At 50.5% G+C, this 14598-nt stretch overlaps 1 protein-coding gene across 5 annotated transcripts in view; it reads left to right on the top strand.

Moving 5' to 3' along the window:
- CAPN3 (calpain 3) overlaps window positions 1–14598 on the top strand; it is a 265534-nt gene that overhangs the window by 114278 nt on the left and 136658 nt on the right. For all 5 annotated transcript variants that reach the window (XM_073610524.1, XM_073610528.1, XM_073610523.1 and 2 more), the window contains exon 3: window positions 7781–7899. In XM_073610524.1, the coding sequence (XP_073466625.1) occupies window positions 7781–7899 (119 nt within the window). The remainder of the gene's footprint in view (window positions 1–7780; window positions 7900–14598) is intronic.

Below are 14598 nucleotides of genomic sequence, written 5' to 3'. Positions count from 1 at the left end.
CCCAGTGATGGTCAGTGGCAGAGTTGTGCTCCTCCCAGTAATGGTCAGTGGCAGAGTTGTGCTCCCCACAGTGATGGTTAGCGGCAGAGTTGTGCTCCCCCCAGTGATGGTCAGTGGCAGAGTTGTGCTCCTCCCAGTGATGGTCAGTGGCAGAGTTGTGCTCCCCCCAGTGATGGTCAGTGGCAGAGTTGTGCTCTCCCAGTGATGGTCAGTGGCAGAGATGTGCACTCCCCCCAGTGATGGTCAGTGGCAGACTTGTGCTCCCCCCAGTAATGGTCAGTGGCAGAGTTGTGGTCCCTCCAAGTGATGGTCAGTGGCAGAGTTGTGCTCCCCCAGTAATGGTCAGTGGCAGAGTTGTGCTCCCCTAGTGATGGTCAGTGGCAGAGTTGTGCTCCACCCATTGATAGTCAGTGGCAGAGATGTGCTCCCCTAGTGATCGTCAGTGGCAGAGTTGTGCTCCCCCAGTGATGGTCAGTGGCAGAGATGTGCTCCACCCAGTGATGGTCAGTGGCAGAGTTGTGCTCCCCCCAGTGATGATCAGTGGCAGAGTTGTGCTCCCCACAGTGATGGTCAGTGGCAGAGTTGTGCTCCCCGCCATAATGGTCATTGGCAGAGTTGTGCCCCCCCAGTGATGGTCAGTGGCAGAGTTGTGCTCCCCCAGTATTGGTCAGTGGCAGAGTTGTGCTCCCCCCAGTGATGGTCAGTGGCAGAGTTGTGCTCCCCCCAGAGATGGTCAGTGGCAGAGTTGTGCTCCCCCAGTGATGGTCAGTGGCAGAGTTGTGCTCCCCCCAGTAATGGTCAGTGGCAGAGTTGTGTTTCCCCTCCAATTGGTGCTCAGTGAAAGCCCCTCAAATGGTAGTCAATGTCAGTGTTTTTTCTAAGCTCCCCCAGTGATTGTCAGTGGCAGAATTTTTTTTACACCGCCCCTCAGTAGTGGTCAGTGGCAGAATTTTGTTAAGCCTCCTCCCAGTGATGGTCAGTGGCAGAGTTGTGCTCCCCCAGTGATGGTCAGTGGCAGAGTTTTGCTCCTGCCAGTGATGGTCAGTGGCAGAGTTGTGCTCCCCCCGGCGATGGTCAGTGGCAGAGTTGGGCTCTCCCAGTGATGGTCAGTGGCAGAGTTGTGCTCCCCCCAGTGATGGTCAGTGGCAGAGTTGTGCTTCCCTCAAGTGATGGTCAGTGGCAGAGTTGTGCTCCCCCCAGCGATGATCAGTGGCAGAGTTGTGCTCCCCCAGCGATGGTCAGTGGCAGAGTTGTGCTCCTCCCAGTGATGGTCAGTGGCAGAGTTGTGCTCCCCCCAGTGATGGTCAGTGGCAGAGTTGTGCTCCCCCAGTGATGGTCAGTGGCAGAGTTGTGCTCCTCCCAGTGATGGTCAGTGGCAGGGTTGTGCTCCCTCAGCGATGGTCAGTGGCAGAGTTGTGCTCCCCCAGTGATGGTCAGTGGCAGAGTTGTGCTCCCCCCAGCGATGGTCAGTGGCAGAGTTGTGCTCCCCCAGTGATGGTCAGTGGCAGAGTTGTGCTCTCCCAGTGATGGTCAGTGGCAGAGTTGTGCTCCCCCCAGTGATGGTCAGTGGCAGAGTTGTGCTCCCCCAGTGATGGTCAGTGGCAGAGTTGTGCTCCCCCCAGTGATGGTCAGTGGCAGAGTTGTGCTCCCCCAGTGATGGTCAGTGGCAGAGTTGTGCTCCTCCCAGTGATGGTCAGTGGGAGAGTTGTGCTCCCCCCAGTGATGGTCAGTGGCAGAGTTGTGCTCCCCCAGTGATGGTCAGTGGCAGAGTTGTGCTCCCCCGCAGTGATGGTCAGTGGCAGAGTTGTGCTCCCTCCAGTGATGGTCAGTGGCAGAGTTGTGCTCCCCACAGTGATGGTCAGTGGCAGAGTTGTGCTCCCCCCAGTGATGGTCAGTGGCAGAGTTGTGCTCCCCCCAGTGATGGTCAGTGGCAGAGTTGTGCTCCCCCAGTGATGGTCAGTGGCAGAGTTGTGCTCCCCCCAGTGATGGTCAGTGGCAGAGTTGTGCTCTCCCAGTGATGGTCAGTGGCAGAGATGTGCACTCCCCCAGTGATGGTCAGTGGCAGAGTTGTTGTCCCTCCAAGTGATGGTCAGTGGCAGAGTTGTGCTCCCCCAGTAATGGTCAGTGGCAGAGTTGTGCTCCCCTAGTGATGGTCAGTGGCAGAGTTGTGCTCCACCCAGTGATAGTCAGTGGCAGAGTTGTGCTCCCCTAGTGATGGTCAGTGGCAGAGTTGTGCTCCCCCAGTGATGGTCAGTGGCAGAGTTGTGCTCCACCCAGTGATGGTCAGTGGCAGAGTTGTGCTCCCCCCAGTGATGATCAGTGGCAGAGTTGTGCTCCCCACAGTGATGGTCAGTGGCAGAGTTGTGCTCCAGCCAGTGATGGTCAGTGGCAGAGTTGTGCCCCCCCAGTGATGATCAGTGGCAGAGTTGTGCTCCCCCAGTGATGGTCAGTGGCAGAGTTGTGCTCCCCGCCATAATGGTCAGTAGCAGAGTTGTGCCCCCCCAGTGATGGTCAGTGGCAGAGTTGTGCCCCCCCAGTGATGGTCAGTGGCAGAGTTGTGCTCCGCCCTAGTAATGGTCAGTGGCAGAGTTGTGCTCCCCCAAGTAATGGTCAGTGGCAGAGTTGTGCCCCCCCCAGTAATGGTCAGTGGCAGAGTTGTGCCCCCCGTGATGATCAGTGGCAGAGTTGTGCTTCCCCCAGTGATGGTCAGTGGCAGAGTTGTGCTCCCCCCAGTGATGCTCAGTGGCAGAGTTGTGCTCCCCTAGTGATGGCCAGTGGCAGAGTTGTGCTCCCCCATTGATGGTCAGTGAGAGATTTGTGCTCCCCCCAGTGATGGCCAGTGGCAGAGTTGTGCTCCCCCCAGTAATGGTCAGTGGCAGAGTGGTGCTCCACCCCAGTAATGGTCAGTGGAAGAGTTGTGCTCCCCCAGTGATGGTCAGTGGCAGAGTTGTGCTCCCCTAGTGATGGTCAGTGGCAGAGTTGTGCTCCACCCAGTGATAGTCAGTGGCAGAGTTGTGCTCCCCTAGTGATGGTCAGTGGCAGAGTTGTGCTCCCCCCAGTGATGGTCAGTGGCAGAGTTGTGCTCCCCCCAGTGATGGTCAGTGGCAGAGTTGTGCTCCCCCCAGTGATGGTCAGTGGCAGAGTTGTGCTCTCCCAGTGATGGTCAGTGGCAGAGATGTGCACTCCCCCAGTGATGGTCAGTGGCAGAGTTGTGGTCCCTCCAAGTGATGGTCAGTGGCAGAGTTGTGCTCCCCCAGTAATGGTCAGTGGCAGAGTTGTGCTCCCCTAGTGATGGTCAGTGGCAGAGTTGTGCTCCACCCAGTGATAGTCAGTGGCAGAGTTGTGCTCCCCTAGTGATGGTCAGTGGCAGAGTTGTGCTCCCCCAGTGATGGTCAGTGGCAGAGTTGTGCTCCACCCAGTGATGGTCAGTGGCAGAGTTGTGCTCCCCCCAGTGATGATCAGTGGCAGAGTTGTGCTCCCCACAGTGATGGTCAGTGGCAGAGTTGTGCTCCAGCCAGTGATGGTCAGTGGCAGAGTTGTGCCCCCCCAGTGATGATCAGTGGCAGAGTTGTGCTCCCCCAGTGATGGTCAGTGGCAGAGTTGTGCTCCCCGCCATAATGGTCAGTAGCAGAGTTGTGCCCCCCCAGTGATGGTCAGTGGCAGAGTTGTGCCCCCCCAGTGATGGTCAGTGGCAGAGTTGTGCTCCGCCCTAGTAATGGTCAGTGGCAGAGTTGTGCTCCCCCCAGTAATGGTCAGTGGCAGAGTTGTGCTCCCCCCAGTAATGGTCAGTGGCAGAGTTGTGCCCCCCGTGATGATCAGTGGCAGAGTTGTGCTTCCCCCAGTGATGGTCAGTGGCAGAGTTGTGCTCCCCCCAGTGATGCTCAGTGGCAGAGTTGTGCTCCCCTAGTGATGGCCAGTGGCAGAGTTGTGCTCCCCCATTGATGGTCAGTGAGAGAGTTGTGCTCCCCCCCAGTGATGGCCAGTGGCAGAGTTGTGCTCCCCCCAGTAATGGTCAGTGGCAGAGTTGTGCTCCACCCCAGTAATGGTCAGTGGAAGAGTTTTGCTCCCCCAGTGATGGTCAGTGGCAGAGTTGTGCTCCCCTAGTGATAGTCAGTGGCAGAGTTGTGCTCCACCCAGTGATAGTCAGTGGCAGAGTTGTGCTCCCCTAGTGATGGTCAGTGGCAGAGTTGTGCTCCCCCCAGTGATGGTCAGTGGCAGAGTTGTGCTCCCCCCAGTGATGGTCAGTGGCAGAGTTGTGCTCCCCCAGTGATGGTCAGTGGCAGAGTTGTGCTCCCCCCCAGTAATGGTCAGTGGCAAAGTTGTGCTCCGCCCCAGTAATGGTCAGTGGTAGAGTTGTGCTCCACCCCAGTAATGGTCAGTGGCAGCAGAGTTGTGCTTTTCCCGAGTGATGATCAGTGGCAAAGTTGTGCTCCCCCCAGTGATGGTCAGTGGCAGAGTTGTGCCCCCCCAGTAATGGTCAGTGGCAGAGTTGTGCTTCACCCAGTGATGGTCAGTGGCAGAGTTGTGCTTCACCCAGTGATGGTCAGTGGCAGAGTTGTGCCCCCCCCAGTGATGATCAGTAGCAGAGTTGTGCTTCCCCCAATGATGGTCAGTGGCAGAGTTGTGCTCCCCCAGTGATGGTCAGTGGCAGAGTTGTGTCCCCCCAGTGATGGTCAGTGGCAGAGTTGTGCTCCCCCAGTGATGGTCAGTGGCAGAGTTGTGCTCCCCCAATGATGGTCAGTGGCAAAATTGTGCTCCCCCTAGTAATGGTCAGTGGCAGAGTTGTGCTCCCCCTAGTGATGGTCAGTGGCAGAGTTGTGCTCCCCCAGTGATGGTCAGTGGCAGAGTTGTGCTTCCCCCAGTGATGGTCAGTGGTAGAGTTGTGCTCCCCCCAGTGATGGTCAGTGGCAGAGTTGTGCTCCCCCCAGTGATGGTCAGTGGCAGAGTTGTGCTCCCCCCAGTGATGGTCAGTGGCAGAGTTGTGCTCCCCCCAGTAATGGTCAGTGGCAGAGTTGTGCTCCCCCCAGTAATGGTCAGTGGCAGAGTTGTACTCCCCCCAGTGATGGTCAGTGGCAGAGTTGTGCTTCTCCCAGTGATGATCAGTGGCAGAGTTGTGCTCCCCCCACTGATGGCCAGTGGCAGAGTTATGCTTCCCCACTGATGGCCAGTGGCAGAGTTGTGCTTCCCCAGTGATGGTCAGTGTCAGAGTTGTGCTCCCCCAGTGATGGTCAGTGGCAGAGTTGTGCTCCCCCCAGTGATGGTCATTGGCAGAGTTGTGCTCCCCCCAGTGATGGTCAGTGGCAGAGTTGTGCTCCCCCCCAGTGATGGTCAGTGGCAGAGTTGTGCTCCCCCCAGTGATGGTCAGTGGCAGAGTTGTGCTCCCCCCAGTGATGGTCAGTGGCAGAGTTGTGCTCCCCCCAGTGATGGTCAGTGGCAGAGTTGTGCTCCCCCCAGTGATGGTCAGTGGCAGAGTTGTGCTCCCCCAGTGATGGTCAGTGGCAGAGTTGTGCTCCCCCAATGATGGTCAGTGGCAAAATTGTGCTCCCCCTAGTAATGGTCAGTGGCAGAGTTGTGCTCCCCCTAGTGATGGTCAGTGGCAGAGTTGTGCTCCCCCAGTGATGGTCAGTGGCAGAGTTGTGCTTCCCCCAGTGATGGTCAGTGGTAGAGTTGTGCTCCCCCCAGTGATGGTCAGTGGCAGAGTTGTGCTCCCCCCAGTGATGGTCAGTGGCAGAGTTGTGCTCCCCCCAGTGATGGTCAGTGGCAGAGTTGTGCTCCCCCCAGTAATGGTCAGTGGCAGAGTTGTGCTCCCCCCAGTAATGGTCAGTGGCAGAGTTGTACTCCCCCCAGTGATGGTCAGTGGCAGAGTTGTGCTTCTCCCAGTGATGATCAGTGGCAGAGTTGTGCTCCCCCCACTGATGGCCAGTGGCAGAGTTATGCTTCCCCACTGATGGCCAGTGGCAGAGTTGTGCTTCCCCAGTGATGGTCAGTGTCAGAGTTGTGCTCCCCCAGTGATGGTCAGTGGCAGAGTTGTGCTCCCCCCAGTGATGGTCATTGGCAGAGTTGTGCTCCCCCCAGTGATGGTCAGTGGCAGAGTTGTGCTCCCCCCCAGTGATGGTCAGTGGCAGAGTTGTGCTCCCCCCAGTGATGGTCAGTGGCAGAGTTGTGCTCCCCCCAGTGATGGTCAGTGGCAGAGTTGTGCTCCCCCCAGTGATGGTCAGTGGCAGAGTTGTGCTCCCCCCAGTGATGGTCAGTGGCAGAGTTGTGCTCCCCCAGTGATGGTCAGTGGCAGAGTTGTGCTCCCCCCAGTAATGGTCAGTGGCAAAGTTGTGCTCCGCCCCAGTAATGGTCAGTGGTAGAGTTGTGCTCCACCCCAGTAATGGTCAGTGGCAGCAGAGTTGTGCTCCTCCCGAGTGATGATCAGTGGCAAAGTTGTGCTCCCCCCAGTGATGGTCAGTGGCAGAGTTGTGCTCCCCCAGTGATGGTCAGTGGCAGAGTTGTGCTCCCCCCAGTGATGGTCAGTGGCAGAGTTGTGCTCCCCCCAGTGATGGTCAGTGGCAGAGTTGTGCTCCCCCCAGTGATGATCAGTGGCAGAGTTGTGCTCCCCCAGTGATGGTCAGTGGCAGAGTTGTGCTCCCCCCAGTGATGATCAGTGGCAGAGTTGTGCTCCCCCAGTGATGGTCAGTGATGTTGCTTTTTTTTTTTAATCTACGTTTAGCTAAAATTAAAAACATAAAAGTCAGCACAAGGGGCATAACGTACACTTAGAATGAGGTGTCCCTTGTTGGACTTTCAAGAGCTTACTTTGATAGAACTCACTTTAACACTTTAGATTTGATTTAGGGCTCTTTCACACGGGGCGGATCAGTGATGATCCGCCCCGTGAACACCCGCTTGCTCAGCCGGGATCGCTCCGCCGATCCCGGCTGAGCAGGAAGATGACAGGTCCATCGCTGCACACTGTGCAGCGACGGACCTGTCAGAGCGCCGCTCTCTCCTATGGGGGATCGGGTGATGACAGACCGTAGTGTCCGTCGTCACCCGATCCGATCCGAAAACGGATGGAAAAGTAGGGTTTTCCTCCGTTAAACTTTTCGGTTAATTCGGACATGTCACCGCTGACATCCGACGCTCCATAGGGATACATATATGTCCGTTTTTCATCCGAAAACGGAAGGATGAAAAACGGACATACGGATCCCTCGTGTGAAAGAGGCCTTAGAGTCATGTAGGAAGAGAAACACAGTTGCGATAAAAAAGAAAACAAATTAGCTGCAATTGTGTCTTCTCTACACTAAGGAGAATTAAATCTATCATAGGATAAGGTGAGAGCTGTACAGGATATCAGCCTGGATTCAGCCAGGAAAGTATGTTTTTCTTATCCCTATATCAGATGATTGGAAAGATTGTTACTCGGGATGACAGAGCGGCTTTATTTATTGAGCTGTCAAGATGCAGAGAACGTGTGCGATGGCAGGCTTCTCTGCTGGCAGGGATTTCTATTTGCAGTGACTGGACACCTGTAACCTGCCGTGCCTCATTTTACAGATTATGAGTGACAACCTGGACAGACACAGCATGATCCTGTGTAACGTAATGTAAATATGTTAACCAAGGCAGTGTCCTTCAGTCCACAACACACACAAATGTCATCCTAATTGGTGGAAGTTGGGTATGTGCTGCTGTCGAATGATACAGTCATGGATTAAACAAGTAACTGTTGGTATATACAGGATAAAGGAAGGAAGCCCGGTCATTTAACCATTTTTATTTTTACCCGTAGGTGACTGCTGGTTTTTGGCTGCCATTGCTTGTCTAACCCTTAATGAAAAGTTACTTTTCCGTGTCATACCTCCAGAACAAAACTTCACTGAAAACTATGCTGGGATATTTCATTTTCAGGTAATTAAAAACAATGCTATTTTTTTTTACATGAGCCTCAGAGTTTGTATGTGAAGATAAAATCAGTAAATGTAATACAGAATTATCAATGGTGACTGACTGCCATCAGCAATGAGTTGGCACTTGGTTGTCACACATCAAACCGTACATGAAATCATTATTCCAATCACAGGACACATCTGCTCCATAGAATTCAATTACAGAATAGCATGGAAGCCCAGAGCTCAAAGTGTATCTAAACCCAAAAGCAAAAACTTTAGCTTTAGATTAGCTTACCCATCCTTAGATGTGGGGGCTGTACAGTGGTACCTTGGATTACGAGCATAATTCGTTCCAGAAGAATGCTTGTAATCCAAAGCACTCATATATCAAAGCGAGTTTCCCCATAGGAAATAATAGAAACTCAGATAATCCGTTCCAGTGGCACTGTTAGTGTATGCAGTACCGCATGTAACCAGAGGTGGGGAGGGAGCCAGAGACATTCGGAAACACTCGGAGCCGCTCGGATGCACTCAGACATTTGGGAATGGAGGGTTTCTGAGTGTTTCCGAGCGGCTCCGAACTGCTCCGAGTGTCACTGGCGCCCCCGCACCTCTGACCAAATGCGGTACTGCACACCACAGAGGCTTGAATCCTGCTCATTTTGTGAGACAACACTTGCAAACCGAGTCAGGTTTTTAAAAAAATAATATCTCGTATTGTGAAACTCTTGTAAACCGTGTTACTCGCAATCTGAGGTATTACTGTATTCACTTTCTTTCTTATAGCTTCTTTTCCTTTATTTTCATTTGGTGATCTTGCCAGTAAGTCTGTTTTTTTCAGCTTTTCCTAACAGGTCAAGCTGTTCAGCAAAAGCGGCTGTTTGAGGGTTGGGACAAACCATTTAACACTGACAGGGTGCTTAAAATGGTCAGCTAATAATAGTTTGATTAAAACCTTCTTTCCAACACGAATAAATGAAAAATTATTTTAGATACTTACTTTACTTTTCCCTTCCTGGTGCCAATTAATGGCAGCATGCATGCCCCACCCACAGGACCCAAGCAAAACCATAAGGTGTTCACATCTACACAACAGCCTGTTTCCTGTACCAAGCTCAGAGCAAACTGGGTGGATTTATTATTCTACCATGTATTGCCAGGAAAGGAAAATTAGATAAGTATTGGATACAATTTTCAGTTTTCCTGGTGCCAACAGGCAGCATACATGTGGTTGGCCAATAACTAGCCACAAGGGTGGGAAGCAGGCCCGGACTGGCCATAGGGCAGTGGCCGCCGGGCCGCTTTTTTGGGTGTGACATGCAGAGGCGGCCGTGGACTCTGACATGCAGGGCCAGCCATTGATGTTCCTCATATGCTGGGTGGTGGTGGGAGGAGCGGAAAGAGTCTCCTCATTCCCCGCCTACCAAGCCGATCCATGGCAACCTAGGCCCCGCAGAACCAAAAGTCCCTGCTTGCGCATGCGGCCCGCAGCCAACGGGCACCTGCCAGCCAGGACGCCAGGAGGAACAGAGAAGCCGAGGAAGAGGCCTTATACACCACCACCTTCAGTATATGCGGCCGCAGCACCTTGCTGGCTTTCATGTGCGGGAGGTGGGTCTCAGACTTTGTAATGTATTGAAAGATTTGAGTAAAAAAAGAAAAAAACACATTTCAAAGATATATTAGAAGTGAAAGGAATGAGATTAGCATCAAAAGGGTTAATTAACTGAGAACACCTACTAATTGCCTAACAAAACACATCCATTGAGATGAAATTAACCAATTGTATTGGGTCGAGCGCTATTATCAATGAGAAAACCGCAGTTACCCTAGCGACAGTTGCATTTTACATATGCGGGTATTTATTATCGCTATTTGCGCTTCAATGTGCGCCGGTTCGCACGTTCGATTAATGACTTTTTCAGCGCACCAATTAATGTATGAACTGGTGCAGTGCCTTCTTCTTAATAAATCACCCCAGTATCTTTTACTTTTTGCTATAATAAATATCCCAATTTTTTTTTCAAAAAAACTAATTTCTTCCTCAGTTTAGGCCGATATTTATTCTTCTACATATTTTTGGTTAAAAAATGGCAATAAGTGTATATTGATTGGTTTGCGCAAAAGTTATGTCATCTATAAAATAGGGGATAGATTTATGGCATTTTTATTATTATTTTTTTTTTACTAGTAATGGCGGCGATCTGTGATTTTTATCGGGACTGCGATATTGCGGCGGACAAATTGTTACATAGTTACATTGTTACATAGTTAGTCAGGTTGAAAAAAGACACAAGTCCATCCAGTTCAACCTTAAAAACAATAAATAAATAAAATAAAAAATATTGTACAATCCAATATACCCAATTTTATACCCACAGTTGATCCAGAGGAAGGCAAAAAACCCCAGCAGAGCATGCTCGAATTTGCTACAGCAGGGGAAAAAATTCCTTCCTGATCCCCCAAGAGGCAATCGGATTTTCCCTGGATCAACTTTACCTATAAATGTTAGTACCCAGTTATATTATGTACATTTAGGAAAGTGTCCAGGACTTTCTTAAAGCAATCTACTGAGCTGGCCAGAACCACCTGTGGCGGGAGTCTATTCCACATTTTCACAGCTCTTACTGTGAAGAAACCTTTCCGTATTTGGAGATGAAATCTCTTTTCCTCTAGACGTAAAGAGTGCCCCCATGTCCTCTGGGTTGACCTTAAAGAGAATAACTCAACACCAAGTTCACTATATGGACCCCTTATATATTTGTAAATGTCGATCATATCCCCCCTTATTCTCCTCTTCTCAAGAGTGAATAAATTCAGTTCCTCTAATCTTTCCTCATAGCTGAGCTCCTCCATGCCTCTTATTAGTTTGGTTGCCCTTCTCTGCACTTTCTCCAGTTCCCCGATTTCCTTTTTGAGAACTGGTGCCCAAAACTGAACTGCATATTCCAGATGAGGTTTTACTAATGATTTGAACAGGGGCAAAATTATATCTCTCTCTCGAGTCCATACCTCTCTTAATACAAGAAAAGACTTTGCTCGCTTTGGAAACCGCAGCTTGGCATTGCATGCTATTTTTGAGCTTATGATCTACCAAAACCCCCAGATCCTTCTCCACTACGGATTCCCCCAGTTGTACTCACCCTATCATGTATGATGCATGCATATCCTTAGCCCCCAAGTACATAACTTTACATTTCTCAACATTAAACCTCATCTGCCACACAGTCGCCCAATTAGACAGTGCATTGAGGTCGGCTTGTAAATTGGAGACATCCTGTAAGGACGTTATTCCACTGCTTAGCTTAGTGTCATCTGCAAAGACAGAAATGTTACTTTTGATCCCAGACCCAATATAATTTATAAAGATATTAAAAAGTATTGGACACCTTTGGCACATTTTTGGGACCATTGACAATTATACAGCAATCAGTGCTATAAAAATGCACTGATTACTGTATAAAGAAAAGAAAAAGTACCTTTAAAAATGCAAAATTGCTTAAAAGCTAGTAAAAGTGGTGCATCTGTAGTATGTATCCAAAATGCTGCTTCAAAGATGTACAGCTTTAGAGAAAACTTACAAATCTACATTGCAGCTGCAATATTTTAACCCAAAACAAGAAATAGCCTGCCCCCCAATACATACAAGGCCATTTGGGTCTGTTAAGGCTTAAGATGAGAACCCCCACGTGAAAAATACCACCTCAAACTATAAAAAATTGTTCCCCTCCCACACACTAACTAACTCCTAGCCAAACACACAGCAAGCCATCCCATGAAAGGGGGGTGGATGCTTGGGGGCAGGAGGGGCTCGGGCACCCCAAAAGTCAACCACCTTGTTCCCATATTCAGGGGGACATGGGCCTCTTCCACACAATCCTAGGCTGGGGTTAAGGGGGGCTGCAGACAGGGGGCTTTACGGAATGTGGAAAGTCCCTTTAAACTAGTGGGTACAAGGTGCTTTGTGGTTGGTATTGGGCTGAGCCCAACATGGCCCAAAAGGCAGCCAGCTATGTTGAGTGCATGTGGCCTTGTATGGTTCAGGAGGAGGTTAGGTGATCGCTCTTCTTGCCCCTTTCTTAGCTGGCCCTGTTGTATGCTCTGAAAAAGGATGTGGTTTGGATTGGTGAAGGCAGCTCACAGCCTTTTGAGAATGGAGTGGAGTGTGGAGTTCCCTTTAAAAGCAAAAGCTAGCCCATGGAAATCCGAGGGGTTAGAGGGTGGAGACAAGAGCATTTGAGAATGGAGTGTGGAGTTCCCTTTTAAAAGCAAAAGTTAGCCCAAGGAATTCATATGCATTAGGGGGGGAAGGTTAAATGCCCTTTTAGGAGGAGCTAGAGGAGCGAGAGTCTTTTTACATAATTTTAACAAGGTGCGTGTCACATGTTGGCAACATAACATGCTAACATGACCTGTGTGCAAATCTCCTTAAAAAAATACATAAAGGTGAACCAGCGTAAAAAAAAAATTGTCAAGTTTAGAGGTGCGCCCGCTCAACCCGTGCAATTACATGTACGCATGTACGTTGCTTAACATTTACTAAGATTTTGGCAGCGCAGTGAACAAACTCATGTGAACGAGCGCAAGAGTCACTTGCGCAGGCACATTGCATACATTGATCTCACGCAGTTCTAAACGGACTTGCAGGCACAGCAGGCTTTCTCTGAAAAAGTTACTTTCTCATTCTATTTTGGGCATAAAAATTTGTTAATTGGGCAATTGTTACTACACTTCCTCACATCACCCCATAATATTGGCACCTCCATCTTCTGTCAATATTGATATTTGGTTCCACCAGGTTCCACCGAGGGAACCTATTTCTCTCTTTTGGGTAAAAGTCGAGATGGCTAAAATTTGCACCTTAAGCGAACTTAGGCTGAGCCCCATATCCAATCCGGATTGCAGGAGAGACAGAATTTGAAATACATTTCGGTCACTAGGGTCAAGCTGACGTCCTGCTGCAAAGATTGTGAACCTATTTCATATTCTGGAATTAGATGGCATTGATTGACCCCTTTCTGGAACTCTGTAAAGTTTTAATAACCTCTGGAGAACATCCTAAATCTTGTAGCCCCTACCTTTCAATCTCCAGGCCGCTAAGGCCAGTCCTGATGTTTGCAGATGTAGGATATCTCCTTGCAACAGGAAATGAGTCACCGGCAGTGTGATCGGTGGGCACACGCTAAGATCCATTGCCAGAGAGAACCATGGTCTGCGAGGCCAATAAAATAATACTGCGATGACTGCCAAATTCTCTTTCAACTATCTCCTCAGGAATTTCAGGATTAAAGAAATTGGAGGGAAGGCATAAGCCAGTTGGGCAACCCAAGGATGGGTCAAGGCATCTGTCCCCTCTGATAATGTATGAGGATAGTGTAACCGGAACCGGCTCACCTTGCAGTTGGTTGATGAGGCAAAAAGATCCAGTTGTGGACACCCCCACTCATGGATGATCTGTTTGAACACTGTATAGGCGATCCGATTCCAAGTTCTGGCAGCCTGGAAGATATGACCCTCAAATCTGGGAGCTATAGTTGTGCCAATATCATGATTGGTTCCACCTCTCTCAAGAGGAATTGGCTGTGCATCCCACCTTGTCGCTGTATGTAGGACACTGCTGCCGTGTTGTCCAGGCAGAGCAGGAATGGGCGAACCTGTATGTGAGGCAGTAAGGTGGCCAATGTCATGAATCATGCTCAAAGTTCCAGAATATTGGAAACTAGGCCCTGAGTGGGAAATTCTCCTCTGCCCTGGATCTTGAGTTGTTCGCAGGTGGTGCCCCACCCTGCTACCTTGGCATCTGTGGTAACAATGAACCATGGCTGCGGCCCTAAAAGGCGATGCTGTTTAGCGTTTCTTGTTTCGTCTACCACCAGAGACTCTGGCACATCCGGCTGGTGATCCCGATTGGCTGGGCTAGACTAACTCTCTTCCACTGCATCAGGAAGCCTTGTTGGAAAACTCTGAGTTTCCAGTGAGCCCAGGGGATACATGAAGCCATCGTCCCGAGAAGACTCATGCACTGGGATGCTGATATCACTGGTGCAGCCAATGTCTGTTGGAGCTTCTCCCTGATTTTGGGGAGTTTCTGAAGTGGCAAAGAAACTGTGGCCGCCTGTGTATTGAATTAGGCCCCTAGGTAGACCATATTCTGTGTAGGCTCCAGCTGAGTCTGGGAATGCCTGTCCCCCAACGCAAATCTGAGGAACTGCCGGTATGACAGAAGGATCGGATATGATGGTAGGCATCCTGCAAGTCCACTGAAATCCTCCAGTCTCCTGGTTGAATAACCTGGATTATGGTTTGGAGAGACTCCATCTTGAGTCTCTCTATCCAGATAAATTGATTCAACCTCTTGAGGTCGTTCTGGAGGCTGCCGTTTGAACAGCCAATAATGGTTATGCCCCATTGTGGACTAAATCCGCCGATTTTGGCAGTGGTCTTGCCAGAACTGGGCCACCTTGAGCAGCCTGGCTCCAACTGCCTCCTGGGTGGGCCTGGCATATAAAAGGGCTTCTGTGTATCTAAGGGAGCCGCAGGGACCTTAGCTCTCTGCGATCTTACGAAGGTTGACTGTGTACCCCTCCAACTCCTTCTGGAGTCCTTGGATGGGCGAAAGCCTTCAAAATCCCAGTAGCTGTTTGGTGCTCCTCTGGATTGTTTCCCCCTCTGGAGTCTGGACCTTCGATCTTGGGTAGAAGACCTGATTTTCCTCCTG

The sequence above is a fragment of the Aquarana catesbeiana genome, linkage group LG13, assembly GCF_042186555.1.
Source record: "Aquarana catesbeiana isolate 2022-GZ linkage group LG13, ASM4218655v1, whole genome shotgun sequence".
Lineage (NCBI taxonomy): Eukaryota > Metazoa > Chordata > Amphibia > Anura > Ranidae > Aquarana > Aquarana catesbeiana.
Note: the sequence above shows the minus strand (reverse complement) of the source record. Positions and strands in the feature narration are given on the sequence as shown.